The sequence below is a fragment of the Oncorhynchus nerka genome, linkage group LG27 (assembly GCF_034236695.1).
Source record: "Oncorhynchus nerka isolate Pitt River linkage group LG27, Oner_Uvic_2.0, whole genome shotgun sequence".
Lineage (NCBI taxonomy): Eukaryota > Metazoa > Chordata > Actinopteri > Salmoniformes > Salmonidae > Oncorhynchus > Oncorhynchus nerka.
In genome coordinates, this window is record NC_088422.1 from 18,844,216 (window position 1) to 18,871,615 (window position 27,400).

The following is a 27,400-nucleotide window of genomic DNA, read 5'->3' on the forward strand; positions in this document are numbered from 1 at the left end:
AGCACAGTAGTACAGAGTACTAGAGTACAGTGGTAGAGAGTACAGTAGTAAAAAGTACAGTAGTAGAGTGTACAGTAGTAGAGAGTACAGTAGTAAAGAGTACAGTAGTAGAGTGTAGTAGAGAGTACAGTAGTATAGTACAGTAGTAGAGAGTAGAGTAGTAGAGAGTAAAGTAGTAGAATATAGTATTAGATAGTAGAATAGTAGAGAGCACAGTAGTACAGAGTACTAGAGTACAGTAGTTGAGTACAGTGGTAGAGAGTACAGTAGTAAAGAGCACAGTAGTAAAAAGTACAGTAGTAGAGTGTACAGTAGTAGAGAGTAAAGTAGTAAAGAGTACAGTAGTAGAGTGTAGTAGAGAGTACAGTAGTATAGTACAGTAGTAGAGAGTAGAGTAGTAGAGAGTAAAGTAGTAGAATATAGTATTAGATAGTAGAATAGTAGAGAGCACAGTATTACAGAGTACTAGAGTACAGTAGTTGAGTACAGTGGTAGAATACAGTAGACAGTGGAGAGTGGAGTAGTTGAGTGTACTAGAGAGGGCAGTAGTAGAGTACAGTAGTAGAATACAGTAGTGGAAAGTAGAGTAGTTGAGTGTACTAGAGAGTACAGTAGTAGAGAGTACAGTAGTAGAATACAGTAGTAGAGTGTAGTAGAGAGTGCAGTAGTAGAATACAGTAGTAGAGTGTAGAAGAGAGTACAGTAGTAGAGTGCACTAGAGAGTACAGTAGTAGAATAAGGTAGTGGAGAGTAGAGTAGTTGAGTATAGTAGAGAGTACAGTAGTAGAATACAGTAGTAGAGAGTACAGTAGTAGAATACAGTAGTAGAGTGTAGAAGAGAGTAAAGTAGTAGAGTGTACTAGAGAGTACAGTAGTAGCAGGTACAGTAGCAGAGTGCAGTAGAGAGTATAGTAGTAGAGAGTACAGTAGTAGAGAATACAGTAGTAGAGAATACAGTAGTAAAGTGTAGTAGAGAGTACAGTAGAAGAGTATAGTAGTGATTACAGTAGTAGATAGTACAGTAGTATAGTACAGTAGTATAGTGCAGTAGTATAGTGCAGTAGTAGGGGGTACAGTAGCAAAGAGTACAGTAGTATAGTACAGTAGGGGAGAGTACAGTAATAAAGTGCAGTAGAGAATACAATAGTATAGTACAGTAGTAGAGAGTACAGTGGTATAGTACAGTAGTAGAATAGAGTAGTAGAGAGTACAGTAGTAGAGAATACAGTAGTGAAGTGTAGTAGAGAGTACAGTAGTGAAGTGTAGTAGAGAGTACAGTATCAGAGAGTACAGTAGTAGAATACAGTAGTAGAGTGTAGTAGAGAGTACAGTAGTAGAGTACTGTAGTAGAAAGTACAGTAGTATAATACTGTAGTGGAGAGTAGAGTAATTGAGTGTACTAGAGAGTACAGTAGTAGAGAGTACAGTAGTAGAGTGTAGTAGAGAGTACAGTAGTAGAGTGTAGAAGAGAGAACAGTAGTAGAGTGTACTAGAGAGTACAGTAGTAGCAGGTACAGTAGTAGAGTACAGTAGTAGAATACAGTAGTAGAGTGTACTAGAGAGTACGGTAGTAGAGTACTGTAGTAGAGAATACAGTAGTAGAGAATACAGTAGCAGAGAGTACAGTAGTAGAATACAGTAGTAGAGTGTAGTAGAGAGTACGGTAGTAGAGTACTGTAGTAGAGAATACAGTAGTAGAGAATACAGTAGCAGAGAGTACAGTAGTAGAATACAGTAGTAGAGTGTAGTAGAGAGTACAGTAGTAGAGTACTGTAGTAGAGAGTAAAGTAGTAGTATACAGTAGTGGTGAGTAGAGTAGTTGAGTATACTAGAGAGTACAGTAGTAGAGTGTAGTAGAGAGTACAGTAGTATAATACAGTAGTAGAGTGTAGAATAGAGAACAGTAATAGAGTGTACTAGAGAGTACAGTAGTAGCAGGTACAGTAGTAGAGTACAGTAGTAGAATACAGTAGTAGAGTGTACTAGAGAGTACGGTAGTAGAGTACTGTAGTAGAGAATACAGTAGTAGAGAATACAGTAGCAGAGAGTACAGTAGTAGAATACAGTAGTAGAGTGTAGTAGAGAGTACAGTAGTAGAGTACTGTAGTAGAGAGTAAAGTAGTAGTATACAGTAGTGGTGAGTAGAGTAGTTGAGTATACTAGAGAGTACAGTAGTAGAGTGTAGTAGAGAGTACAGTAGTATAATACAGTAGTAGAGTGTAGAATAGAGAACAGTAATAGAGTGTACTAGAGAGTACAGTAGTAGCAGGTACAGTAGTAGAGTACAGTAGTAGAGTACAGTAGTAAAGTGTTGTAGAGAATACAGTTGTAGAGAATACAGTAGTAGAGTACAGTAGTAAAGTGTAGTAGAGAGTACAGTAGTAGAGTGTTGTAGAGAATACAGTAGTAGAGAATACAGTAGTAGAGTACAGTAGTTGAGTACAGTAGTAGGGAGTACATTAGCAGGGAGTACAGTGGTAGAATACAGAGAGTACGGTAGTAGAATACAGCAGTAGAGTGTAGTAGAGAGTATAGTAGTAGAATGAAGTAGAGAGTACAGTAGTAGAATACAGTAGTGCAGAGTAGAGTATTTGAGTGTACTAGAGAGTGCAGTAGTAGAGTACAGTAGTAGAATACAGTAGTGGAAAGTAGAGTAGTTGAGTGTACTAGAGAGTACAGTAGTAGAGAGTACAGTAGTAGAATACAGTAGTAGAGTGTAGTAGAGAGTAAAGTAGTAGAATACAGTAGTAGAGTGTAGAAGAGAGCACAGTAGTAGCAGGTACAGTAGTAGAGTGCAGTAGAGAGTACAGTAGTAGAGAGTACAGTAGAATAGTATAGTAGTGATTACAGTAGTAGAGTGTACAGTAGTATATTACAGTAGTATAGTACAGTAGTAGGGAGTACAGTAGTAGAGTACAGTAGTAGAATAGAGTAGTAGAGAGTACAGTAGTAGAGAATACAGTAGTGAAGTGTAGTAGAGAGTACAGTAGTAAAGTGTTGTAGAGAATACAGTAGCAGAGAGTACAGTAGTAGAATACAGTAGTAGAGTGTAGTACAGAGTACAGTAGTATAGTACTATAGTAGAGAGTAGAGTAGTTGAGTGTACTAGAGCGGGCAGTAGTAGAGTACAGTAGTAGATTACAGTAGTGGAAAGTAGAGTAGTTGAGTGTACTAGAGAGTACAGTAGTAGAGAGTACAGTAGTAGAGTACTGTAGTAGAATACAGTAGTGGAGAGTAGAGTAGTTGAGTGTACTAGAGCGGGCAGTAGTAGATTACAGTAGTGGAAAGTAGAGTAGTTGAGTGTACTAGAGAGTACAGTAGTAGAGAGTACAGTAGTAGAGTGTAGTAGAGAGTACAGTAGTAGGATACAGTAGTAGAGTGTAGTAGAGAGTACAGTAGTAGAATACAGTAGTAGAGTGTAGAAGAGAGTACAGTAGTAGGGTGTACTAGAGAGTACAGTAGTAGATACAATAGTGGAGAGTAGAGTAGTTGAGTGTAGTAGAGAGTACAGTAGTAGAATACAGTAGTAGAGTGTACAGTAGTATATTACAGTAGTATAGTACAGTAGTAGGGAGTACAGTAGTAGAGTACAGTAGTAGAATAGAGTAGTAGAGAGTACAGTAGTAGAGAATACAGTAGTAGAGAATACAGTAGTGAAGTGTAGTAGAGAGTACAGTAGTAAAGTGTTGTAGAGAATACAGTAGTAGAGAATACAGTAGTAGAGTACAGTAGTAAAGTGTAGTAGAGAGTACAGTAGAAGAGTATAGTAGTGATTACAGTAGATAGTACAGTAGTATATTACAGTAGTATAGTGCAGTAGTAGGGGGTACAGTAGCAAAGAGTACAGTAGTATAGTACAGTAGGGGAGAGTACAGTAATAAAGTGCAGTAGAGAATACCTTAGTATAGTACAGTAGTAGAGATAACAGTAGTAGAGTACAGCAGGAGAGAGTACACTAGTAGAGTACAGTAGTAGAATAGAGTAGTAGAGAGTACAGTAGGAGAGAATACAGTAGTGAAGTGTAGTAGAGAGTACAGTAGTGAAGTGTAGTAGAGAGTACAGTAGTAAAGTGTTTTAGAGAATACAGTATCAGAGAGTACAGTAGTAGAATACAGTAGTAGAGTGTAGTAGAGAGTACAGTAGTAGAGTACTGTAGTAGAAAGTACAGTAGTATAATACAGTAGTGGAGAGTAGAGTAATTGAGTGTACTACAGAGTACAGTAGTAGAGAGTAGTAGAGAGTACAGTAGTAGAATACAGTAGTAGAGTGTACTAGAGAGTACGGTAGTAGCAGGTACAGTAGTAGCAGGTACAGTAGTAGCGTACAGTAGTAGAGAGTACAGTAGTAGAGAATACAGTAGTAGAGAACACAGTAGCAGAGAGAGTACAGTAATAGAATACAGTAGTAGAGTGTAGTAGAGAGTACAGTAGTATAGTACTGTAGTAGAGAGTAAAGTAGTAGAATACAGTAGTGGCGAGTACAGTAGTTGAGTATACTAGAGAGTACAGTAGTAGCGAGTACAGTAGTAGAATACAGTAGTAGAGTGTAGAAGAGAGAACAGTAGTAGAGTGTACTAGCGAGTACAGTAGTAGCAGGTACAGTAGTAGAGTACAGTAGTAGAGTACAGTAGTAAAGTGTAGTAGAGAGTACAGTAGTAGAGTGTTGTAGAGAATACAGTAGTAGAGAATACAGTAGTAGAGTACAGTAGTTGAGTACAGTAGTAGGGAGTACATTAGCAGGGAGTACAGTGGTAGAATACAGAGAGTATAGTAGTAGAATGAAGTAGAGAGTACAGTAGTAGAATACAGTAGTGCAGAGTAGAGTAGTTGAGTGTACTAGAGAGTGCAGTAGTAGAGTACAGTAGTAGAGTGTAGAAGAGAGCACAGTAGTAGCAGGTACAGTAGTAGAGTGTAGTAGAGAGTACAGTAATAGAATACAGTAGTAGAGTGTAGAAGAGAGCACAGTAGTAGCAGGTACAGTAGTAGAGCGCAGTAGAGAGTACAGTAGTAGAGAGCACAGTAGAGTAGTATAGTAGTGATTACAGTAGTAGAGTGTACAGTAGTATATTACAGTAGTATAGTACAGTAGTAGGGAGTACAGTAGTAGAGTACAGTAGTAGAATAGAGTAGTAGAGAGTACAGTAGTAGAGAATACAGTAGTAGAGAATACAGTAGTGAAGTGTAGTAGAGAGTACAGTAGTTAAGTGTTGTAGAGAATACAGTAGCAGAGAGTACAGTAGTAGAATACAGTAGTAGAGTGTAGTAGAGAATACAGTAGTAGAGAATACAGTAGTGAAGTGTAGTAGAGAGTACAGTAGTTAAGTGTTGTAGAGAATACAGTAGTAGAGTACTGTAGTAGAATACAGTAGTGGAGAGTAGAGTAGTTGAGTGTACTAGAGCGGGCAGTAGTAGAGTACAGTAGTAGAATACAGTAGTGGAAAGTAGAATAGTTGAGTGTACTAGAGAGTACAGTAGTAGAGAGTACAGTAGTAGAGTGTAGTAGAGAGTACAGTAGTAGGATACAGCAGTAGAGTGTAGTAGAGAGTACAGTAGTAGAATACAGTAGTCGAGTGTAGAAGAGAGTACAGTAGTAGAGTACTGTAGTAGAATACAGTAGTGGAGAGTAGAGTAGTTGAGTGTACTAGAGCGGGCAGTAGTAGAGTACAGTAGTAGAATACAGTAGTGGAAAGTAGAATAGTTGAGTGTACTAGAGAGTACAGTAGTAGAGAGTACAGTAGTAGAGTGTAGTAGAGAGTACAGTAGTAGGATACAGCAGTAGAGTGTAGTAGAGAGTACAGTAGTAGAGTACTGTAGTAGAATACAGTAGTGGAGAGTAGAGTAGTTGAGTGTACTAGAGCGGGCAGTAGTAGAGTACAGTAGTAGAATACAGTAGTGGAAAGTAGAATAGTTGAGTGTACTAGAGAGTACAGTAGTAGAGAGTACAGTAGTAGAGTGTAGTAGAGAGTACAGTAGTAGGATACAGCAGTAGAGTGTAGTAGAGAGTACAGTAGTAGAATACAGTAGTCGAGTGTAGAAGAGAGTACAGTAGTAGAGTGTACTAGAGAGTACAGTAATAGAATACAATAGTGGAGAGTAGAGTAGTTGAGTGTAGTAGAGAGTACAGTAGTAGAATACAGTAGTAGAGAGTACAGTAGTAGAATACAGTAGTAGAGTGTAGAAGAGAGTAAAGTAGTAGAGTGTACTAGAGAGTACAGTAGTAGCAGGTACAGTAGTAGAGTGCAGTAGAGAGTACAGTAGTAGAGAGTACAGTAGTAGAGAATACAGTAGTAGAGTACAGTAGTAAAGTGTACAGTAGAAGAGTATAGTACTGATTACAGTAGTAGATAGTACAGTAGTATAGTACAGTAGTATATTACAGTAGTATAGTGCAGTAGTAGGGGGTACAGTAGCAAAGAGTACAGTAGCAAAGAGTACAGTAGGGGAGAGTACAGTAATAAAGTGCAGTAGAGAATACAGTAGTATAGTACAGTAGTAGAGAGAACAGTAGTAGAGTACAGCAGTAGAGAGTACAGTAGTAGAATAGAGTAGTAGAGAGTACAGTAGGAGAGAATACAGTAGTGAAGTGTAGTAGAGAGTACAGTAGTGAAGTGTTTTAGAGAATACAGTATCAGAGAGTACAGTAGTAGAGTGTAGTAGAGAGTACAGTAGTAGAGTACTGTAGTAGAAAGTACAGTAGTATAATACAGTAGTGGAGAGTAGAGTAATTGAGTGTACTAGAGAGTACAGTAGTAGAATACAGTAGTAGAGTGTACTAGAGAGTACGGTAGTAGCAGGTACAGTAGTAGCAGGTACAGTAGTAGCGTACAGTAGTAGAGAGTACAGTAGTAGAGAATACAGTAGCAGAGAGAGTACAGTAGTAGAATACAGTAGTAGAGTGTAGTAGAGAGTACAGTAGTATAGTACTGTAGTAGAGAATAAAGTAGTAGAATACAGTAGTGGCGAGTAGAGTAGTTGAGTATACTAGAGAGTACAGTAGTAGCGAGTACAGTAGTAGAGTGTAGTAGAGAGTACAGTAGTAGAATACAGTAGTAGAGTGTAGAAGAGAGAACAGTAGTAGAGTGTACTAGAGAGTACAGTAGTAGCAGGTACAGTCGTAGAGTACAGTAGTAAAGTGTTGTAGAGAATACAGTAGTAGAGTACAGTAGTAAAGTGTAGTATAGAGTACAGTAGTAGAGTGTTGTAGATAATACAGTAGTAGAGAATACAGTAGTAGAGTACAGTAGTTGAGTACAGTAGTAGGGAGTACATTAGCAGGTAGTACAGTGGTAGAATACAGAGAGTATAGTAGTAGAATGAAGTAGAGAGTACAGTAGTAGAATACAGTAGTGCAGAGTAGAGTAGTTGAGTGTACTAGAGAGTGCAGTAGTAGAGTACAGTAGTAGAATACAGTAGTGAAAAGTAGAGTAGTTGAGTGTACTAGAGAGTACAGTAGCAGAGAGTACAGTAGTAGAATACAGTAGTAGAGTGTAGTAGAGAGTACAGTAGTAGAATACAGTAGTAGAGTGTAGAAGAGAGCACAGTAGTAGCAGGTACAGTAGTAGAGTGCAGTAGAGAGTACAGTAGTAGAGAGTACAGTAGAATATTATAGTAGTGATTACAGTAGTAGAGTGTACAGTAGTATATTACAGTAGTATAGTACAGTAGTAGGGAGTACAGTAGTAGAGTACAGTAGTAGATAAGAGTGGTAGAGAGTACAGTAGTAGAGAATACAGTAGTGAAGTGTAGTAGAGAGTACAGTAGTAAAGTGTTGTAGAGAATACAGTAGCAGAGAGTACAGTAGTAGAATACAGTAGTAGAGTGTAGTAGAGAGTACAGTAGTAGAGTACTGTAGTAGAGAGTACGGTGGTAGAATACAGTAGTGGAGAGTAGAGTAGTTGGGTGTACTAGAGAGTACAGTAGTAGAGTGTAGTAGAGAGTACAGTAGTAGAATACAGTAGTAGGGTGTAGAAGAGAGAACAGTAGTAGAGTGTACTAGAGAGTACAGTAGTAGAAGGTACAGTAGTAGAGTTCAGTAGTAGAGTACAGTAGTAAAGTGTTGTAGAGAATACAGTAGTGGAGTTTTGTAGAGAGTACAGTAGTAGAGAATACAGTAGTAGAGTATTAACTGAGTATACTTTTCTGCTTTCGGTAGGTAACAAAAGCAGTCTTGGCAATGAACAATGAAGATAAAAATGAGCAAACAGGATGTGAAGGTAAGATGTAATGCTATGGATGCATGACGGAGAGCCATTGTGTGTGTGTGTGTTTGTGTGTGTGTGCGCACGCACATGCGTGAGAGTGGCTTTTTGAACATGTCCATCTGTCCTTGCACGATCTTCTTCAGCACACACATCGAAGGAACTCATCCATATGCGTTTGTCGGTGGAGGACTAGCCTACTGATTAAAGTTTCATAGCACTCCTTCATTCTGTAATCGAAAGTGCACATAGCATTTATTTTTAAGCAGGCGGTTAACATTGGACATGGCACGTTTTTATAGGTCCCTGGACAGTAATGTTGAAGAACCAAGTCGTTTCCTCCCTAAAAACCCTCTCTCACGCCAACCCTCGTGCGTCACTCAGTCTCTGTTAAAGTGTTATGCTAATGGACTGAATTATTCAGTGTCCTGGTGCCGGTGCCCCCCATTCATTTAGAGAGGATAAGGCAACTGACAAGGGCAGCGGTCCAGAGGCTTGGAGACGATGTGTCATTGTGTGTATAGAGGATTCCCCTTCAGATGTCCACCACTTACCTAGGCACTTAAAACAGACATGAAGGATGTCAGAGACATGCCAGAGAGTGTATGATGAATGTCAGAATGTTGCCAGTCTTAACTGAGTTCTGCCATGCACCAGCTGGATCATCCCAGGGATGTTTTGCTTGGTAGTAGCTACTATTGAGACCATTCCATGGAAATCAACCTTGAATGGTGCTTCAAAATGTCTTTAATGGAGAGGTCTGCTGAATGAAGCCTTCTGATACAGTGTTGAATATGAATGATAACATCTCTGCACTGTCAAGCTCCTGCTACTCTCAAATCAGTGCCCATTCACATCTGACAACCCAGTTCCTGTGAAACAGAGCAGAACGGTAACTCTGTCTGCCCTCGCACTCCTTCACATACCCTCTGGCTGCCTGTCAGAATCCAACCACCCTGCTCTCTCAGTCTCTACTAACCCCTTCCAGGTTTTAACTCATGAGTTCCTCTATCCATCAGTGAGAATGAGTGGAGAGTTCTCCACTTCTCAGCAGGTGTTGGTCCTCTTCCACACAGTCCGTCTTCCAGGGAAAGGTGATTAGCCAGATCCTGCCTGGAATCTAATTATCTTCAACCTGGGAGGCTCTACAGGACACAACCACGCAGGCACAGGTATAGGAAATCCTGATTATGCTACCCCAGATTACACCACCAAACCAGGCCAAACTACACATGGTGGCCTGGGGGATGCCAGGTCTCACCATGTTTGCTGGAGCATTAGCCAAAGTGCAAGCCACAAATACATGGGGCTTTGTTGTCCATTCAAGCATCTATTTGTTGTGCATGTTGATGCATTGAATTTGTGTGTGCGTGTGTGCATGCGTGCGTGCATCAGAAAATTGTCTGGCTTCTACATGGGGGCTTGTCAAATCAAGCTGTCGGGTTTACAGTTCACTGGCCTTCTGTGTTACAGAGGGAAGACAAAACCGATGCCTTCTTTACTCATGAACACATTCAGGGCTCCCTAGTTGACCCATGGGAGGAGAGGTGGCCATGGCCTCCTGAGTGGTGGTATATCTTTTCACAACGTCCCGTGAACATCCAAACCCTCTCAGTGGCGAGACAGCAGGGGGCTAGACAGCAGGGGGAGAGACAGCAGGGGGCTAGACAGCAGGGGGCTTAGACAGCAGTGGGCGAGACAGCAGGGGGCTAGACAGCAGTGGGCGAGACAGCAGGGGGCTAGACAGCAGGGGGCTAGAGCTGAGGGGGCTAGACAGCAGTGGGCGAGACAGCAGGGGGCTAGACAGCAGTGGGCGAGACAGCAGGGGGCTAGACAGCAGTGGGCGAGACAGCAGGGGGATAGACAGCAGGGGGTGAGACAGCAGGGGAAAGACAGCAGGGGGATAGACAGCAGGGGATCTCGACAGCAGGGGATAGACAGCAGGGGGTGAGACAGCAGGGGGCGAGATGGCAGGAGGCGAGACAGCAGGGGGCTAGACTGCACTGGGAGAAAGCAGGGGGATAGACAGCAGGGGAATAGACAGACTGGGAGACAGCAGCTAGCTACAACTGGGAGACAGCAGGGGGATATATATCAGGGGGAGAAATCAGGGGCTAGAAAACAGGGGGCTAGAGAGCAGGGGGCTAGCACTGGGCCAGACAGCAGGAAACGAGACAGCAGGGGGCTAGATAGCAGGGGATGAGACAGCAGGGGACGAGACAGCAGGGGACGAGACAGCAGGGATCTCGGCAGCAGGGGGATAGACAGCAGGGGGATAGACAGCAGGGGTGAGACAGCAGGGGTGAGACAGCAGGGGGATAGACAGCAGGGGGATAGACAGCAGGGGGATAGACAGCAGGGGAAAGACAGCAGGGGGTGAGACAGCAGGGGATAGACAGCAGGGGACGAGACAGCAGGGGACGAGACAGCAGGGGATAGACAGCAGGGGACGAGACAGCAGGGGACGAGACAGCAGGGGACGGGACAGCAGGGGGATAGACAGCAGGGGACGAGACAGCAGGGGATGAGACAGCAGGGGGATAGACAACAGGGGAAGAGACAGCAGGGGATGAGACAGCAGGGGACGAGATAGCAGGGTGCGAGACAGCAGGGGGATAGACAACAGGAACGAGACAGCAGGGGGCGAGACAGCAAGGGGCTAGACAACAGGGACGAGACAGCAGGGGACTAGACAACAGGGGACGAGACAGCAGGGGGCGAGACAGCAGGGTGCGAGACAGCAGGGGGCTAAACAACAGGGGACGAGACAGCAGGGGGCTAGACAACAGGGGGCGAGACAGCAGGGGGCTAGAGAACAGGAGGCCCGACAATAGGGGCGAGACAGCAGCAGGCTAGACAGCAGGGGCGAGACGGCAGGGGGCAAGACGGTAGGGGGCGAGTCAGCAGGGGTCTAGATGGCAGAGGGCAAGACAGCAGTGGGTGAGACAGCAGGTGGTGAGACAGCAGGTGGTGAGACAGCAGGTGGTGAGACAGCAGGGGGTGAGACAGCAGAGGGCTAGACAGCACTGGGATACAGAAGGGGGATAGACACATTGGGATAGACAACAGGAGGCGAGACAGCAGGGGGCTAGACAGCACTGGGAGAAAGCAGGGGGATAGACAGCAGGGGGCTAGACAGCAGTGGGAGACAGCAGGGGGCTAGACCGCAGGGGGCTATACAGCAGGGGGAAAACTCAGGGGGCTAGAAAACAGGGGGCTAGACAGCAGGGGCTAGCACTGGGCTAGACAGCAGGAAACGAGACAGCAGGGGGCTAGACAGCAGTGGGCTAGACAGCAGGGGGCTAGACAGCAGGGGGCTAGACAGCAGGGAACGAGACAGCAGGGGACGAGACAGCAGGGGGAGAGACATCAGGGTGCTAGACAGCAGGGGGTTAGACAGCAGGAAACGAGCCAGCAGGGGGCTAGACAGCAGTGGACTAGACAGCAGGGGGCGAGACAGCAGGGGACGAGACAGCAGGGGGCTAGACAGCAGGGGACTAGACAGCAGGGGGCTAGACAGCAGGGGACGAGACAGCAGGGGACGAGACAGCAGTGGGCTAGACAGCAGGGGACTAGACTCCAGGGGACGAGACAGCAGGGGGCGAGACAGCAGGAGGATAGGACAGCAGGGGATGAGACGGCAGGGGGCTAGACAGCAGGGGGCGAGACGGCAGGGGGCTAGAAGCAGGGGACGAGACAGCACTTGGTAGCATTGCCTTTAAATTGTTTAACTTGAGTCAAACATTTCAGGTAGCCTTCCACAAGCATCCCACAATACATTTGGGGAATTTTGGCCCATTCCTCCTGAGCTTGTGTAACTGAGTCAGGTTTGTAGGCCTCCTTGCTCGCACACGCTTTTCAGTTCTGCCCACAAATGTTCTATAGGATTGAGGTCAGGTCTTTGTGATGGCCACTCCAATACATTGACTTTGTTGTCTTTAATCCATTTTACCACAATTTTGGAAGTATGCTTGGAGTCATTGTCCATTTGCAAGACCCATTTGCGAACAAGCTTTAATTTCCTGACTGATGTCTTGAGATGTTGCTTTAATATAGCCTCTTGATGCCGTCTATTTTGTAAAGTGCACCAGTCCCTCCTGCAGCAAAGCACCCCCCAACATGATGCTGCCACCCCCGTGCATCAGGGTTAGGATGGTGTTCTTCGGCTTGCAAGCGCCCCCCTTTTTCCTCCAAAAATAACAATGGTCATCATGGCCAAACAGTTCTATTTTTGTTTCATCAGACCAAAAAACATTTCTCCAAAAAGTGTCACCCAGTACTTACTCTCTCTCGCTCTCTCTCTGAGGGGGAATGAGAGATGAGAGAACGAGGGATACAGAGAAATTGAGTCAAAGAGAGAGAAAACCTTTAGCAATGAACCTTTAGCAATGAAAAGAGTGGTGACACCAAGACATGCTTAATGCTGTATGTGTGTCAGTAGCTCTCAGACAGAGCAGCAACATTGTGGTGGTGGGAAGAAAGGTCATGGTAGACAGAAGCCCAGAGGGCACAACAGGAAGTGGTGAGAGGAGCGCCACAGGAGGCCACCGCCCACTTCTGAAGCCTGTCACTCCGGGTAAAAGTTGCAGATTAAAGAACAGCTTACCTACCCAAATCCTATTCTTAACTATTCGGGAGAAAGGCACAAAACTGCCCTAAGATCAGTGTCTTGAGGCAACTTCCTCCAACTTAGCATGTGGCCGTCGCACAGTGTATGCCACTAGGCCAATCACACCCGCCTTGCGGGTGAGAAAGGTATTCGATGTCACCTCACACCTGGCCTGCACTTCCTGTCAAAATTAATCACACTTGGCCTTTTAGCTCCTCTATGCTTCTACAGATCTACGGCACTCTAAAGTTAAATTGATAAAACAGCCTAGTGTCTGAGAAAGTATGGTGGACTAGCCTAGTTGCTGCTGAGGGGTTATTTGAAACAAAACATTGTCTAGATGATGGCAGTAAACATAATCACGTCAGACATTGAGGACTGAAAATGTGGTTTCTGAACCTCAACAGCATGGTTTGTCAAATACATTTTTTAGATAGAGCATGTTTTTGATGCCTAATGTTCAGGCCTACGTAATTAAGTGCATGGCCATAACCTAAACGACATGGTACTCAGACATTTAGCTAATGTGTATTGACATGGTCATTAGAAGGATGACTAGAGGGGGAGTTTGCAGTACTATCAGATCAAAGCACGGGTTAAATAAGATGACACACAGATGCACAGGCAGCAGCTTCCCGGTTCCCATGACTACATTACATTTATGCTTTGTTAGTCAAATCGGGAAACATCCACTCAGGCATGGTCAAAGTGAATGGGGAAGCTCAAATTGTCAAAAACAATGAAAGAGAAACTCACTAAGATGGCAGCTTTTTTTAAGGAAAGATGAGGAACACAATATCAATGCAAATTCAAAAAATAATCCTCAAGCTCAACAGATATTTGTAGTCTACTATCTGTAACACCTGATGACAACTGCCATAAAGCATGATAGCAATGTTACTGATTTTTGTAAAGACCATCATCCCTCATATCACATGAACCATAACCAGCTAGCACATAACATTCTGAGAACCATATGTTTCTTAGAGCTTGGTGAGTGTGTTTGTCCTATGGTTATTTTGCATTCAGATTCTAAATTCTAATAGTTTATGTGACAAAACAAGCAGTGATTGTGTAGAGGATCATTGTACCATCTAAACCGCTGTGAAATATATTTTCCATAACCAAAAATATTGTATTTTTAGCTGTTTGAAGCTGGAGTTCAAAACTGAAAGTAAAAGACTAAAAAATAAAATTTAAGCATGAAATTGCTTACATAGAACAGATCTACCACTTCTAAGACTGGCTTTCGATGACAGATCACACATTTTTAATACACATTTCTATGCGAATTTGGTCAGGTCGCACAAAAAGTGATTGTAGCTTTAAGTGTGTTCAGGTGTGATCACACTTAAATTGGCCACATCTGATATTAATGAGTGCTTGTTTCCTTTGAAATGGGGTCTGTTTGAATAGACTAATGAACCGTTTTCTATGCGTATGCTAGCTCCATCCTGGTGTTGCAGTGGACTAGTTCCATCGATAGACAACAGAAGATCAGAGCCCTGTTTCAGAAAGCAGGTTTAAACCTGAACTCTGGGTTGACTAACTCTGAGCTGTCAAACTCAAGAGTTTTCAGTTTCAGAACAGGTGATAACAATGAGTTCAATCAACTCTGAGTTAAGTTAACCCTGAGTAAAGTACACGCATGAGGAGATAAAACGCCCTGGTCAATAAAACGCAGATAACATGATTCATCATGGAAACAGGAGAGAAAAGGGCTCAAACCTCCTACTTCTCCCCAGTGGAGTTATATATTAATGAATGTGTATGCGGAATATGAGTATATATTTAAGAAAAAAACAATACAGTAGCAGCAGAAAAAGAATGTGAGCTGGCGTGGCAGAAAATTGCTGACCGAGTCAATGCGTGAGTGTTCATTGATTTATTTTTATCTCGAGTGTTCCACTTATTCAACATTTATAGTGTGTGTGTGTTAACATTTGTGCAGGTGCAACCCAAAAGGCACAAAATGTACTTGGCAACAACTGAATATGAAATATAAACATTTCCTTCAAACAGGTAAGGTGTAATTTCATTACAAGCAATTGATGTTTAGCCTACCCTACCGAATTAAACAGCATTTAGAGATTACATTCAACATGTGATATATTTTAAGTAGTTAGTGAAATTTTCTAAGCAAAAAAAGTGAAATTTTCAGCCATCCCAACACCAAGTATTTAATATTGTCTAGTTAAAAGTAACACATAAATGCCTTTTATACAAGTCTCCAAATGTGTGCTTACTGGACAGATTTGACCTCCATTATAGCCAATACAAAAAAGGCTGAGGGATGAAAAACCAGTGGGGGCCCTCAATCAAAACCGTGGGTGACCTATTGCTGAAGGTGTCTCTGGAGGAAGCTCATCTGACCCAACCACCCCCTAAAAAGGCCTACATAAAATGTTAGTTATTCAAATTAACGGTATATGTACATTCATCCTTTTGCCAGTGTTACCTCAGTGACGCTCCCAACCATCTTAGACATAACTTGACACACTGAGTTTCTTGTATCGGTACAATTATTTGTAATTGACTGCTGTTACTTTTTCAGATTCTTAGTTGTTCAGATATCATAATTGTTACATAATTGATATCATAACTGTTACTTTTTCAGATTCTTATTAGTTCAGATATCATAATCCATTTTAAGGTGACTCAGTATTACATATTTGAAAAATTGATGTGACCTGCACACTGTTGTAAAAACTAAATTCAAATTAGGTGGGGCACTTCTGGGTAAAGTTATTATTTAACTGTCTGGAGCCTTCTGCCGTAACTGACCTCCATGCAGTTTTAAGTACTCTTAATACCCTCCAGATTTTTCATAATGGGTTATAGTACAACCCCAAAATGGTTCATTTTCATTACAGGAGGATGATGAAGACACCTTGTCAGCTGCAACAAAGAGGGGGAAAATACAGTGAGGCCTTTTGAGGTTTACACCTTAAATAACAGCTAACTGTTGAAAGTGTTCTACCATAGTTGAACTTGCACCTTATTTTTCTCTGGCAGAGCAATTCTGTAAATTACAATGAGGAAGAGGGTCCATCCACCTCCATGGTTCAACTTACCTCAGTAAGATGTTGTTCAGCATTGGCCCATGACTTACAATGAACCCAAGTAGACCTGGCACTGTGAAACTTAATGTCATTTTTTGTGTTCCTATAGCTCTGTGTGAAACCACTGTGCAAGGTGTACTTAGAGAAACAAATTGAAAAATGAAATCTAGAAATTGACCACAAGGCTGCAGATGCAAAAGATAAAAATAGAAATACAACTGCTGGAAAATCAGTTTTATGTTTGAACAACATAAAAAATATTAACTACTGTCCTGCATTTGTACTTGCAGAAAATAAAGAAGACTTCATAAAAAGGAATACTGTATTTATTTGACACTGGGGAGGTGATGGGTCAATCAGAAATGATGGCAGCATATTGTGCCTCTGACTGCTCTTCCATCTCGTGCGTCAGCGGGGTGGTCAGGATCATTCACTGAGTAGGACATTGTTCTCTAATGTGTGATTCTCCACAACATGTCACACACCCTTTTTTAAATGTATTATTTTATTTCACCTTTATTTAACCAGGTAGGCAAGTTGAGAACAAGTTCTCATTTACAATTGCGACCTGGCCAAGATAAAGCAGAGCAGTTCGACACAAGTTACACATGGCGTAAAACAAACATACAGTAGAGAAATTTAGTCTATATACAATGTGAGCAAATGAGGTGGGATAAGGGAGGTAAAGGCCATGGTGGCGAAGTAAATACAATATAGCAAGTAAAAAAGTCAACACTGGAATGGTAGATTTGCAGTGGAAGAATGTGCAAAGTAGAGAAATAATGGGGGTGCAAATGAGCTAAATAAATACAGTAGGGGACCAGTAGTAGTTTGGGCTATGTACAGGTGCCGTAATATGTGAGCTGCTCTGACAGCTGGTGCTTAAAGCTAGTGAGGGGGATAAGTGTTTCCAGTTTGAGATTTTTTCTTTGCAGTTCGTTCCAGTCATTGGCAGCAGAGAACTGGAAGGCGAGGCAGCCAAAGTAAGAATTGGTTTTGGGGGTGACCAGAGAGATATACCTGCTGGAGCGCGTGCTACAGGTGGGTGCTGCTATGGTGACCAGCGAGGTGAGATAAGGGGGGACTTTACCTACAGGGTCTTGTAGATGACCTGGAGCCAGTGGGTTTGGTGACGAGTATGAAGCGAGGGCCAGCCAACGAGAGTGTACAGGTTGCAGTGGTGGGTAGTATATGGGGCTTTGGTGACAAAACAGATGGCAATGTGATAGACTGCATCCAATTTATTGAGTAGGGTATTGGAGGCTATTTTGTAAATGACGTCGTCGAGGATCGGTAGGATGGTCAGTTTTACAAGGGTATGTTTGGCAGCATGAGTGAAGGAGGCTTTGTTGCGAAATAGGAAGCCAATTCTAGATTTTACTTTGGATTGGAGATGTTTGATGTGAGTCTGGAAGAAGAGTTTAGTCTAACCAGACACCTAGGTATTTGTAGTTGTCCACATATTCTAAGACAGAACCGTCCAGAGTAGTGATGTTGGACGGGCGGGCAGGTGCAGGCAGCGATCGGTTGAAGAGCATGCATTTAGTTTTACTTGTATTTAAGAGCAATTGGAGGCCACGCAAGGAGAGTTGTATGGCATTGAAGCTCGTCTGGAGGGTTGTTAACAGAGTCCAAAGAAGGGCCAGAAGTATACAGAATGGTGTCGTCTGCGTAGAGGTGGATCAGAGACTTCCCAGCAGCAAGAGCGACATCATTGATGTATACAGAGAAGAGAGTCGGTCCAAGAATTGAACCCTGTGGCACCCCCATAGAGACTGCCAGAGGCCCGGACAACAGGCCCTCCGATTTGACACACTGAACTCTATCAGAGAAATAGTTGGTGAACCAGGCGAGGCAATCATTTGAGAAACCAAGGCTATCGAGTCTGCTGATGAGGATGTGGTGATTGACAGAGTCGAAAGCCTTTGCCAGGTCAATGAATACGGCTGCACAGTATTGTTTCTTATCGATGGCGGTTAAGTTATCGTTTAGGACCTTGAGCGTGGCTGAGGTGCACCCATGACCAGCTCTGAAACCAGATTGCATAGCGGAGAAGGTATGGTGGGATTCGAAATAGTCGGTAATCTGTTTGTTGACTTGGCTTTCGAAGACCTTAGAAAGGCATGGTAGGATAGATATAGGTCTGTAGCAGTTTGGGTCAAGAGTGTCTCCCCCACTTTGAAGAGGGGGATGAACGCAGCTGCTTTCCAATCTTTGGGAATCTCAGACTACATGAAAGAGAGGTTGAACAGGCTAGTGGGGTGACCCTGAGCCTACGAAGAAACTGGAACTGGGCCTTGAGCATCCCAATGGTCATCTCTACCCTGGCTCGTGTCCTGCAGTGAGCCAAGTTATAACGTTGCTGCGGGATGGGCTCAGGATCAGGGTAAGGGGTCAGCAAAAGGGCTGGCAGGGGTACCCTCTGTCACTGAGCAGGTAACCATCAAATTCTCCTATGATCATACAAGTTTACATTTTCAGTTGCAATAGGAGGAAACAAAATGTATTATAATAGGACACAGATGTATAACTCACCATGGGCAAATCTAGCGGTCAGTGTACAATCACAAAAACGTGCGAGTCATACCCAGGCCACTTTGCTTCCACATTGCTGATGATATAGGCTGCATCACATATGATCTTCACAGTGCAGAACACTAATTAGTTGTAGTAGCTGTATTGTGAAGTATATTTCATTTGGAATACTTAAGGCTACTATTGAGGCCTACCTGCACATTAATGCTGTGGAAAGACTTCCTATTCACGTAATCTCCTTCATTTACTGAAGGAGCTGTGGTAGGAATATGAGTACCATCTATGCAGCCAATCACACCGGGAAACCCTAAAATATATCAAATTAACTGATTAGTGCTTCAAGTCCCCAAGCTTCATACTAAATAAATTATTGCTTAGACTGATACCTAGAACTCTGAGTCGTGTGGGTCTGTGACTTGGGAACACCACAAATGTGTACAGTAAACGCTTCAGTGCAAGAGTCACATTACTCTGCGGAGTATTTGTGCTTCAATATCAACTGGCTCTTCAAGAAAAGGACACGCCATGTCTGACACCTTCTTCAGTCTGCAGGCTTCAGCTAAAGAGGAGGAGAAACTCTGGGTTAGTTGAAGACAACCTGCCAGCGAGCAGGTTAACTTTACAGAGTGTGTTTGCCATAGTAACACTGACTCTGAGTTAATCTGAATTTGCTTTCTGAAACCGAAACCCCAGAGTTTCCTTCAACTGTGAGTCCACTGAGTTTTCACGAAACCCGTTTTCTGAAACAGGGCCCATAGCTTTTCATCTCACTGACGCTGTGTCACAAAAAAATGTGTTTGCATACTAATGCCTAAGCAAATTCATTTCCATGTGTCCTATCTGTGCTTCGAGTTCAAAACAGTTATTAAAGCAGTGCATTTAAAAGTCTTATTGAAACATTCAGTGAAAGTTTTAAGGAAGTTACTCAAAAACCTCCAAATAACCTTGACATTTCTGTTAAAACATTCACAAACTCAGATGCCTCCTGTGCCTCGACCTGCTGTTTCGGCCAGTTGTTTATAAACGTTTTTTTTTTTTTTTCATGTTTGTGTTAACATCTGCTACCAACTACCCAGCAAGGTTGCAATGGAGCCCGCTTCACCTGGAATAGCTAACAAAAACACTTCCAGCGCTGTAAAAGCTGTGTTAATTACGCTCTTGTTCGGGACAGGGTTGACAATCCAGAGTTCCAATGCGGCAATTGTTTGCTTGCAGAGGATTACAGAAATGAGGTGGCTATCCTTAGAAAGCAAATTTCAATTCTGCACAAACTTATTGGGAAAACATATTTGTAACTTTCTCGTTCTCAACCCCTTTGGCTGGTCGACGCTCGGGCCTGATGGATGTATCCCTTCCTTGTCATCTGTCCCTATCCGAATGGCCTGTGCTACCTGGAACTTGTCTGCCAACGAAGTTGTCTCCATCTGCTTCTCCTCCTCCAACTTGTAGTGTAGTAGATGGAGATCAGCAAGAGGATTATTCCAATCAGCGCAGGTCCCATGTCACAAGTTGTGGAAACTGAAGGCAGCAGCATGCTGCTAAGCGGATTCAGCGTCTGCAAGAGATTCAGAGCAGATTGATATAAGGAATAGCTTCGCTGCACTGGTGCCTGATCTACTGTACCTGAGCCTTCATCACTAGGACTGCCTGTGCCTGCGACGGTTGTGCTGACTCCAACTACGCTGACTCCAGCAATGGCGTCATCTGGATCTGACAGGGCATTGCCTGCTGTGGGAGGTCTGGACCTATCACTGGGAGCACAGGGTGTATGCTATCCTACTTCTCGTGGGCCCGTGAAAGATTGAACTAATTGTGTGAGGGGTAGGAATGGGTGGATTTCTCCATCCCCTTCTCTGGTCATTGTATTGGGCAGTTCAATGGTGAGAAATGTCTCAGTTCCTGAATAAAAAGTTGAAATACATTTTTTTTAAGAACAGATTGGGTCTCTGCTTGACACCAACAAACACCCCATAATATCTGTCCCTGTGCCCTCCCGAAATCTTGGCATTGAATGTTCAGCAGACTTTTAGTCCTCCATAACTGGCTAGGAGACTTGTGCAGGTCTGCAAAATTAAAAGCCATGTGACTAAACTAAAGAAAACTTTACTATGAAACAAAGATAAATTACATAAAGAATGATAGTAAAAAGCTTTGCAGAACCTTAAATGAAATGTTGGGCAAAAAGGCTAACTCAGCTCCATCATTCATTAAATCATCACAAAACCCACTGATATTGACAATTACTTTTAATGATTTCTTAGCAAACTTAGACATGACATGCCAGCAACAAATGCTGACAATACACATCAAACTATAACTGATCAAACTATGAAAGACAAGCATTGCAATTTTTTCTTCTGTAAAGTGAATGTGGAAGAAGTGAAAACTTGGATGGAAAATTGCTGAGGGTAATAGTGGACGATATTGCCACTCGTATTTGCCATATCTTCAATCTAAGCCTACTAGAAAGTGTGCCCTCAGGACTGGAGGGAAGCTAAAGTAATTCTGCTACACAATAAGAGTAAACGCCCCCTTTACTGGCTCAAGTAGCAGACCAATCGGCCTGTTACCAACCCTTAATAAACTTTTTGAAAAAGTTGTTTGACCAGATACAATGCTATTTTACTGTAAACAAATTGACAACCAGACTTTCAGCATGCTTATAGGGAAGGACATTCAACAAGCATGGCACTTGATGACTGATGTTTGGCTGAGAAAAACTGATGAAAAGATTGTGGGGGCTGTTTTGTTAGACTTCAGTGCGGCTTTTGACATTATCGATCATAGTCTGCTGTTGGAAAAATGTATGTGTTATGGCTTTACAACCCCTGCTATATTGTGGAAAAAGAGTTACCTGTCTAACAGAACACAGAGGGCATTCTTTAATGGAAGCCTTTTCAGCATAATCCATGTAGAATCAGGAATTCCCCAGGGCAGCTGTCTAGGTACCTTACTTTTTTCAGTCTTTACTAATGACATTCCACCGGCCTTTGAGTAAAGCCTGTGTGTATGCGGATGACTCAACACTATACACATCAGCTACTACAGTGAGTGAAATCACTGCAACACTTAACAAAAAGCTGAAGTTAGTTTCAGAATGGGTGGCAAAGAATAAGTTAGTCCTAAATATTTCAAAAACTAAGGCATTGTATTTGAGACAAATCATTCACTAAACCCTAAACCTCAATTAAATATTGTAATCAATAATGTGGAAATCGAGCAAGTTGAAGTGATTAAACTGCTTGGAGTAAAGCTGGATTGTAAACGGTCATGGTCAAAACATGTTGATACAACAGTAGCTAAGATGGGGAGAAGTCTGTCCATAATAAAGCGCTGCTCTGCCTTTTTAACAACACTATCAACAAGTCAGGTCATACAGGCTCTAGTTTTGTCGCACCAGAACTACTGTTCAGTCGTATGGTCTGGTGCCATGAAGAGGGACCTCGGAAAATTACAAATGGCTCAGAACAGGGAAGCAAGGCTGGCCCTTAAATGCACACGGAGAGCTAATGTTAATAACATGCGTGTACATCTCTCATGGCTCAAAGTGGAGGAGACAATGACTACCCCCAGGGGTTCGCGCAATGCCGTCGGGAGTACGTCAAATAAAAATGTGATTCACTTTTTTATAATACATTTAAAAAATGTTTTTCAAAAAAAAAAAATCTTCAGATTTTCAAACAGTCCATCTATATTTTCCATCGGGGCTATACATTTGGGTGAGGTTTTATTCTCGCCTGAGTAGCCTCGTTTCACTGCCAAAAATGAAATTAAACCATCTAGTGTTCAGGGAAATAACAACACAATGTCAAATACAGGTAGCCTAATCAAATAATGAACATCCAATCACATTAACCGTTACTCTCTCGTGGGAATTCCACTAACGGTCCGTATGTAGCCAAACGTAGCTGCTGCTCATTCAGTTTGCTTGAAAACTACCAGCAGTACTACACATGCACCTGTCGACGACACAAGTTGAATGATCTGAATCTAGGATTACAGGGACTCTCAGCAACTTTATCCTTTTTGGGATAGGTGTCCAGCTAGCGGTGAAACTGGAGGGAGCGCAATTCAAATAAATCATCTTAAAATTATGGATATTAAAAATGTAGGTACATATAAGTGTCTTATATCGGTTGAAAGCTTAAGTTATTGTTAATCTAACTGCACTTTCCGATTTACAGTAACTATTATAGCAAAAACATGCCTTGCGATTGTTTGAGGACAGCGCCCCACATCAATATATTTTTCCACCGGCACAAGTTTCATAAATTCACAAATAGCGATTAAATATTCACTTACTTTTTGAATATTTTCCTCTGATTTGTCATCCAACGGGTCCCAGCTATAACATGAAGTGTCGTTTTGTTAGATAAAATCTTTCTTTATATCCCAAAAAGTATGTTTAGTTGGCGCCATCGAGTTGAGTAATCCACTCGGTCAACATGCAGAGAAAGGAATCCAAAAATCTACCCCTAAACTTTGTTTCCCCAAATCAAAATAAGTTTCTATTTACTCCACAGATACCCTAAAATGTAATCAAACTATAATATTTCTTAGAGAACAAGGTATGTTCAATAGGAAACCGATTTTAGCAGGTGCGTCCTGTCTTCATGGCGCGCGCAAACACAAATTTCCAAGACTGTGTCCCTGTACTAAAACTGATATTTCTTATTCGCTTTTGAAGTTACAAGCCTGAAACCTTAAACATAGACTGCTGACAACCTGTGGAAGCCATAGGAATTGCATCCAGGGAGCTAATTTTCAATATGAACTTACACTTGACATTCTAAGAAGATGGTCTCTCAACAAAGAAAATCTGGTTGATTTTTTTCCTATGGATTTTCTCCTACCATATCTATTTTGTTAAATTATCCTGTGTTATTTTAACATTTCTACAAACCTCAAATGGTTTTCTTTCCAGTGGTACCAATTATATATATATCCTGGCTTCAGGGCCTGAGCAACAGGCAATTTACCTTGGGCATGTCATTCAGGCGGAAATTGAGAAAAAATAAGATTTATTCAATGTGCGGGACAAAATTGAGGCTATGATTAAGAAGTTGGAGCTCTTCTCTGTCTGCATTAACAAGGACAACACACAGGTCTATCCATCATTACATGATTTTTTTTGTGTGCAAATGAACTCAAGCTTACGGACAATGTCAAAGGTGATATAGCAAAGCACCTGAGTGAGTTGGGTGCGCAATTACGCAGGTACTTTACTGAAGCGGATGACACAAACAACTGGATTCGTTATCCCTTTCATGCCCTGCCTCCAGTCCACTTAGCGATATCTGAACAAGAGAGCCTCATCAAAATTGCAACAAGCAGTTCAGTAAAATGTAATTTAATCAGAAGCCACTGCCAGATTTCTGGATTGGGGCTGCGTTCAGAGTATCCTGCCTTGGCACGTCGCACTGTTAAGACACGGATGCCCTTTGCAACCACGTACCTATGTAAGAGTGGATTCTCGGCACTCAATAGCATGAAAACTAAATACAGGCACAGACTGTGTGTGGAAAATGATTTAAGACTGAGACTCTCTCCAATACAACCCAACATTGCAGAGTTATGTGTATCCTTTCAAGCACACCCTTCTCATTTACCTGAGGTGAGTTATTCAAAATTTTCGATTAACAAATAAAGTTTTATATGTAAGATGGCCAAATAAATAGCAAAATTATTGATTATTATTTGTGCCCTGGTCCTATAAGAGCTTGTTGTCACCTCCCACAAGCCAGGATGTGACAAAAACTCACACTCATTCTTATGTTTAATAAATGTATCATATAGTGTGTGTGGCAGGCTTACAATGATGGCAAAAAACAATATTTGAGAGTGCGCTGAACCTGGTGCTAGAAGGGGTACCCAGCTGGAGGTTAAATGTTGGAAGGGGTACGGGACTATAAAAAGTTTGGGAACAACAAGATATGCTACCAAAGGTCTCTTCACAATCCTCAAGTCCAGACTATGGGAGGCGCACAGTACTACATAGAGCCATGGCTACAAGGAACTCTATTCCACATCAGGTAACTGATGCAAGCAGTAGAATCAGATGTAAAAAGACACTGAAAAAAATACAACTTATGGAACAGCGGGGACTGTGAAGAGACACACACACACACAGGTACAGACACACATACACATGATAAGGCACACTCTACACACATGTACACATGGATGTTGTATTGTAAATATGTGATAGTGGAGTAGTGGCCTGAGGGAACACACTACATGTATTGGGTAAAGGGTTATAAAATGTAATATTTTAAATTGTGTATATAACTTCCTTAATGTTGCTGGACCCCAGGAAGAGTATCTGCTGCCTTGGCAGCAGCTAATGGGGATGGTTTATAAATACAAAAAATACAAATACAACATTTAGAGAATGTTCTGAGAATGCTATTTGATTATCTTCAAATAATATATGAAAAAATTATCAGAACGTTAATAAAACTTCCCAGGAAAAAAAACATAGTAAAACGTTCTCAGAAACTCCCTGCAACCTAAAAATGAAAGTTCCCATAAGAGGCTACATTTTTACTTTCGTTCTCAGAACGTTTAAAAAAACATTATGTTTTATCGATCAGGAAACGTATGGCTTCGTTCCCAGAACCAATGAGAATCCAAAAACGCACGTTCCCACAACTTCCAATGAACCAAATGTGCTAGCTTGGTTGTGTTTCAAATCAGAAGGTAATAATAACAATAATAATAAATACAAATATGAATAATTTCTAGATTTTGAGATATTAATCATTTATAGATTTGGGGGGATACTTCTGACAAAATGTCTTATTGAAAAGACTAGGCTTCCCCTCCTCTCCCCTGTAACTATTCCCCAGGTCATCTCTGTAAATGAGAATGTGTTCTCAGTCCATTTACCTGGTGAAATAAGGGTTAAATAAAATAAAAATACCAGTAGGCCTACATTTCATGTATAAACTGGGTGGTTCGAGTCCTGAATGCTGGTTGACTGACAGCCGTGGTATATCAGAGGTATGACAAAACACTTATTTTTACTGCTCTAATTACATTGGTAAACAGTTTATAATAGCGATAAGGCACATCGGGGGTTTGTGATAATCCGCGTTGCGTCGTGCGAAGAACAGCCCTTAGCCGTGGTATATTGCCCATATACCACACCCACTCGGGCCTTATTGCTTAATTATTGCCTATGTTGGTTGGTTGGTTTGTTTGTTTGATATAAGCGTGTGGAAAATAATTTCCTCCTGAAAACAATAAACTATTCTATTCTGGATTAAAAACGGAATATAATAGAGTAAATTGAATAGTACAACTACCTCTTTCAGATTTCTTTACCACCGATAGGATACAATGCCAGATATCATGGGTGAAGCTCGTGTCGTGGTTTTACTCGGTACTCGCTTGGCTGGGCCTGCGCGTGAGCTAGCACGCGCCAAGCGAGAAGAGGGAGGGAGGGAGCGAACTAACATCGGCGGCAGCAAGCCACCAGCCCCGTAATCGAGAAAGAAAAGAGAAGTTACGCAAGAAAGAATTGCTGTAATTTTCTCACCTGCTGGGCTACATTGGGTAAATTAAGTCCACCAGAGGCTCAGGTGACAGAGGAGACCGTTTGGGAACTCCCTAGGAACAAAACAACAAAAGCAAAAATACGGGATTTAACACAGGCAGTGACAATAAAACAACACTCCCTGACAAGTGGGCTGCTGGCTGCCGAAGGAGCAGGCAGGACAAGGAAAAAGGAAATAAATACGACATCTGCTTTTCCCTTAAGGTATTTAAACGTTATTTTCAAAACATAAATTCTCACTGAACTTTAAATTCATGAAACAATGAAGACTTAGCCAGAACTCATCAAGTGTCTCTGCAGTAGCTAACGTTAGTTAGCTAGTGAGTGAGCGGTGTTCGCTAGCTACAGTAGCGTTTTGCTAGCGACTAACGTTAGCTAAGCTAGCTGACTAAACGTGTTGTTTTCCAATAAACTTTGGTGGTGTTTTTAATAACCCGAACAGTGAAGGAGTGCTTCAAGACTAGAGGGGGAGGGCAGGTTCCCTTCTTGACATATTCCCCTCTACACATTTTCCTTAAAATGATAGCTGCGGAGGCCAGTAGTGAAGACACGGGCTCTGTCTCGACAGGGGTGGCAGGCGGCGGAGGCCCCGAGACGGCCCATTTTCCGTTTTATCCCAATCAGACCAGAGTGCGGGTCACTGATTTTGGCCAGCGATCAGCACCAAACTCCCGCTACCAGTCGAACACCACCCCGGACGCCCTCCCTGATATGAGTATGATTTACCCCGTATCTGGAGGAGATATTACCGGACCAGTCTTGTCCGCTACAGGGAATGGTGGTGGTGGACACGCAAATTGTCAAGGAACAAGCTCAGGGACCATTGGCGGTGTGTGCTACTCCCCCACCTCAGAGGGGCCCGGCAGCCGGATATCACCCACCTCGTCGGGTCCAGACGGGCCCAGTGTCTTCCCCCCACTACCACCACCACCTCTGCTGCCCACAGGCTACGGGGGACTCGGCACTGTGGATGAAAGCGAGATGCAGGATGGACCAGAATACGAGGAAGAGGAGGTGGTCTTCCCGCTCTCAGCGCCGCCCACTAACCAGTAAGGACTTTTCATATTCACTCAAATTGTTCTATTGTTCATTGACACCTAGCTAACAATCTAAAAGAGGGTTTTATTGAACCGTCCTGGGTATATTTCCTTCTTGATGCATCCACCACCAGTGCTCTAGTATCTATTCAAATTATTGAATACTGCAGTTTTATAACATGCCCCAAATGGCAGGTAGGCAGTCAAATTGAACGAGGGGGTTCAGGCTGTTTATCATCAATCTAGCCATGTAGTGAATAATGCATGAACCTATCCTGAAAACAATTTCCATATCTCATAATGTAGAGAAATATTTGCATACCTACAGGTTAGATTATTCTCCCAACTCAGCCAGTTTGTTTGTATACAATTATGAATGCAATATATGGTACCAGTCAAAAG

The 27,400-nt window shown here is 42.5% G+C and overlaps 2 protein-coding genes and 2 long non-coding RNA genes across 9 annotated transcripts in view; 2 read left to right on the forward strand and 2 right to left on the reverse strand.

Moving 5' to 3' along the window:
• Positions 1-10,382: 10,382 nt before the first annotated feature.
• LOC135565099 (uncharacterized) lies at positions 10,383-12,198 on the reverse strand. The gene is made up of 3 exons (XM_065011134.1): positions 12,195-12,198; positions 11,436-11,845; positions 10,383-10,856 (listed from the first exon to the last, which is right to left on the reverse strand). Exons 1-3 carry the CDS (start codon positions 12,196-12,198, stop codon positions 10,383-10,385), a joined length of 888 nt encoding a protein of 295 aa, XP_064867206.1.
• A 2,287-nt stretch (positions 12,199-14,485) lies between these two features.
• LOC115110979 (uncharacterized) lies at positions 14,486-15,884 on the forward strand. Of its 3 annotated transcripts, none has more exons than XR_003860718.2 (4): positions 14,486-14,675; positions 14,758-14,828; positions 15,060-15,729; positions 15,822-15,884. It is a non-coding gene; the product is annotated as an uncharacterized LOC115110979 (long non-coding RNA). The 3 variants fall into 3 exon arrangements; XR_003860717.2 differs by having other exon boundaries at positions 15,060-15,211; positions 15,680-15,884; XR_003860716.2 differs by having other exon boundaries at positions 15,060-15,884.
• Positions 15,746-20,104, reverse strand: LOC135565271 (uncharacterized). The gene is made up of 2 exons (XR_010461465.1): positions 19,795-20,104; positions 15,746-18,962 (listed from the first exon to the last, which is right to left on the reverse strand). It is a non-coding gene; the product is annotated as an uncharacterized LOC135565271 (long non-coding RNA).
• A 5,700-nt stretch (positions 20,105-25,804) lies between these two features.
• LOC115111300 (ras GTPase-activating protein 1-like) overlaps positions 25,805-27,400 on the forward strand; it is a 46,263-nt gene continuing 44,667 nt past the window's right edge. For 2 of the 4 annotated variants that reach the window (XM_029637214.2, XM_065011425.1), the window contains exon 1: positions 25,805-27,010. In XM_029637214.2, coding sequence (XP_029493074.2) covers positions 26,481-27,010 — 530 coding nt within the window. In that variant the 5' untranslated portion in view covers positions 25,805-26,480. The remainder of the gene's footprint in view (positions 27,011-27,400) is intronic. The other 2 variants (XM_029637215.2, XM_029637216.2) reach the window with 2 other exon arrangements.

What these genes read in the sequence shown, in the direction of transcription:
- LOC135565099 (XM_065011134.1), bottom strand. An exon ending in GTTTCCTGCTGTCTAGCCCA is followed by an intron (nt 10,857 to 11,435) that starts GTGCTAGCCCCT and finishes CCTGTTGTCTAG; the next exon opens with CCCCTTGCTGTCTCGCCCCC.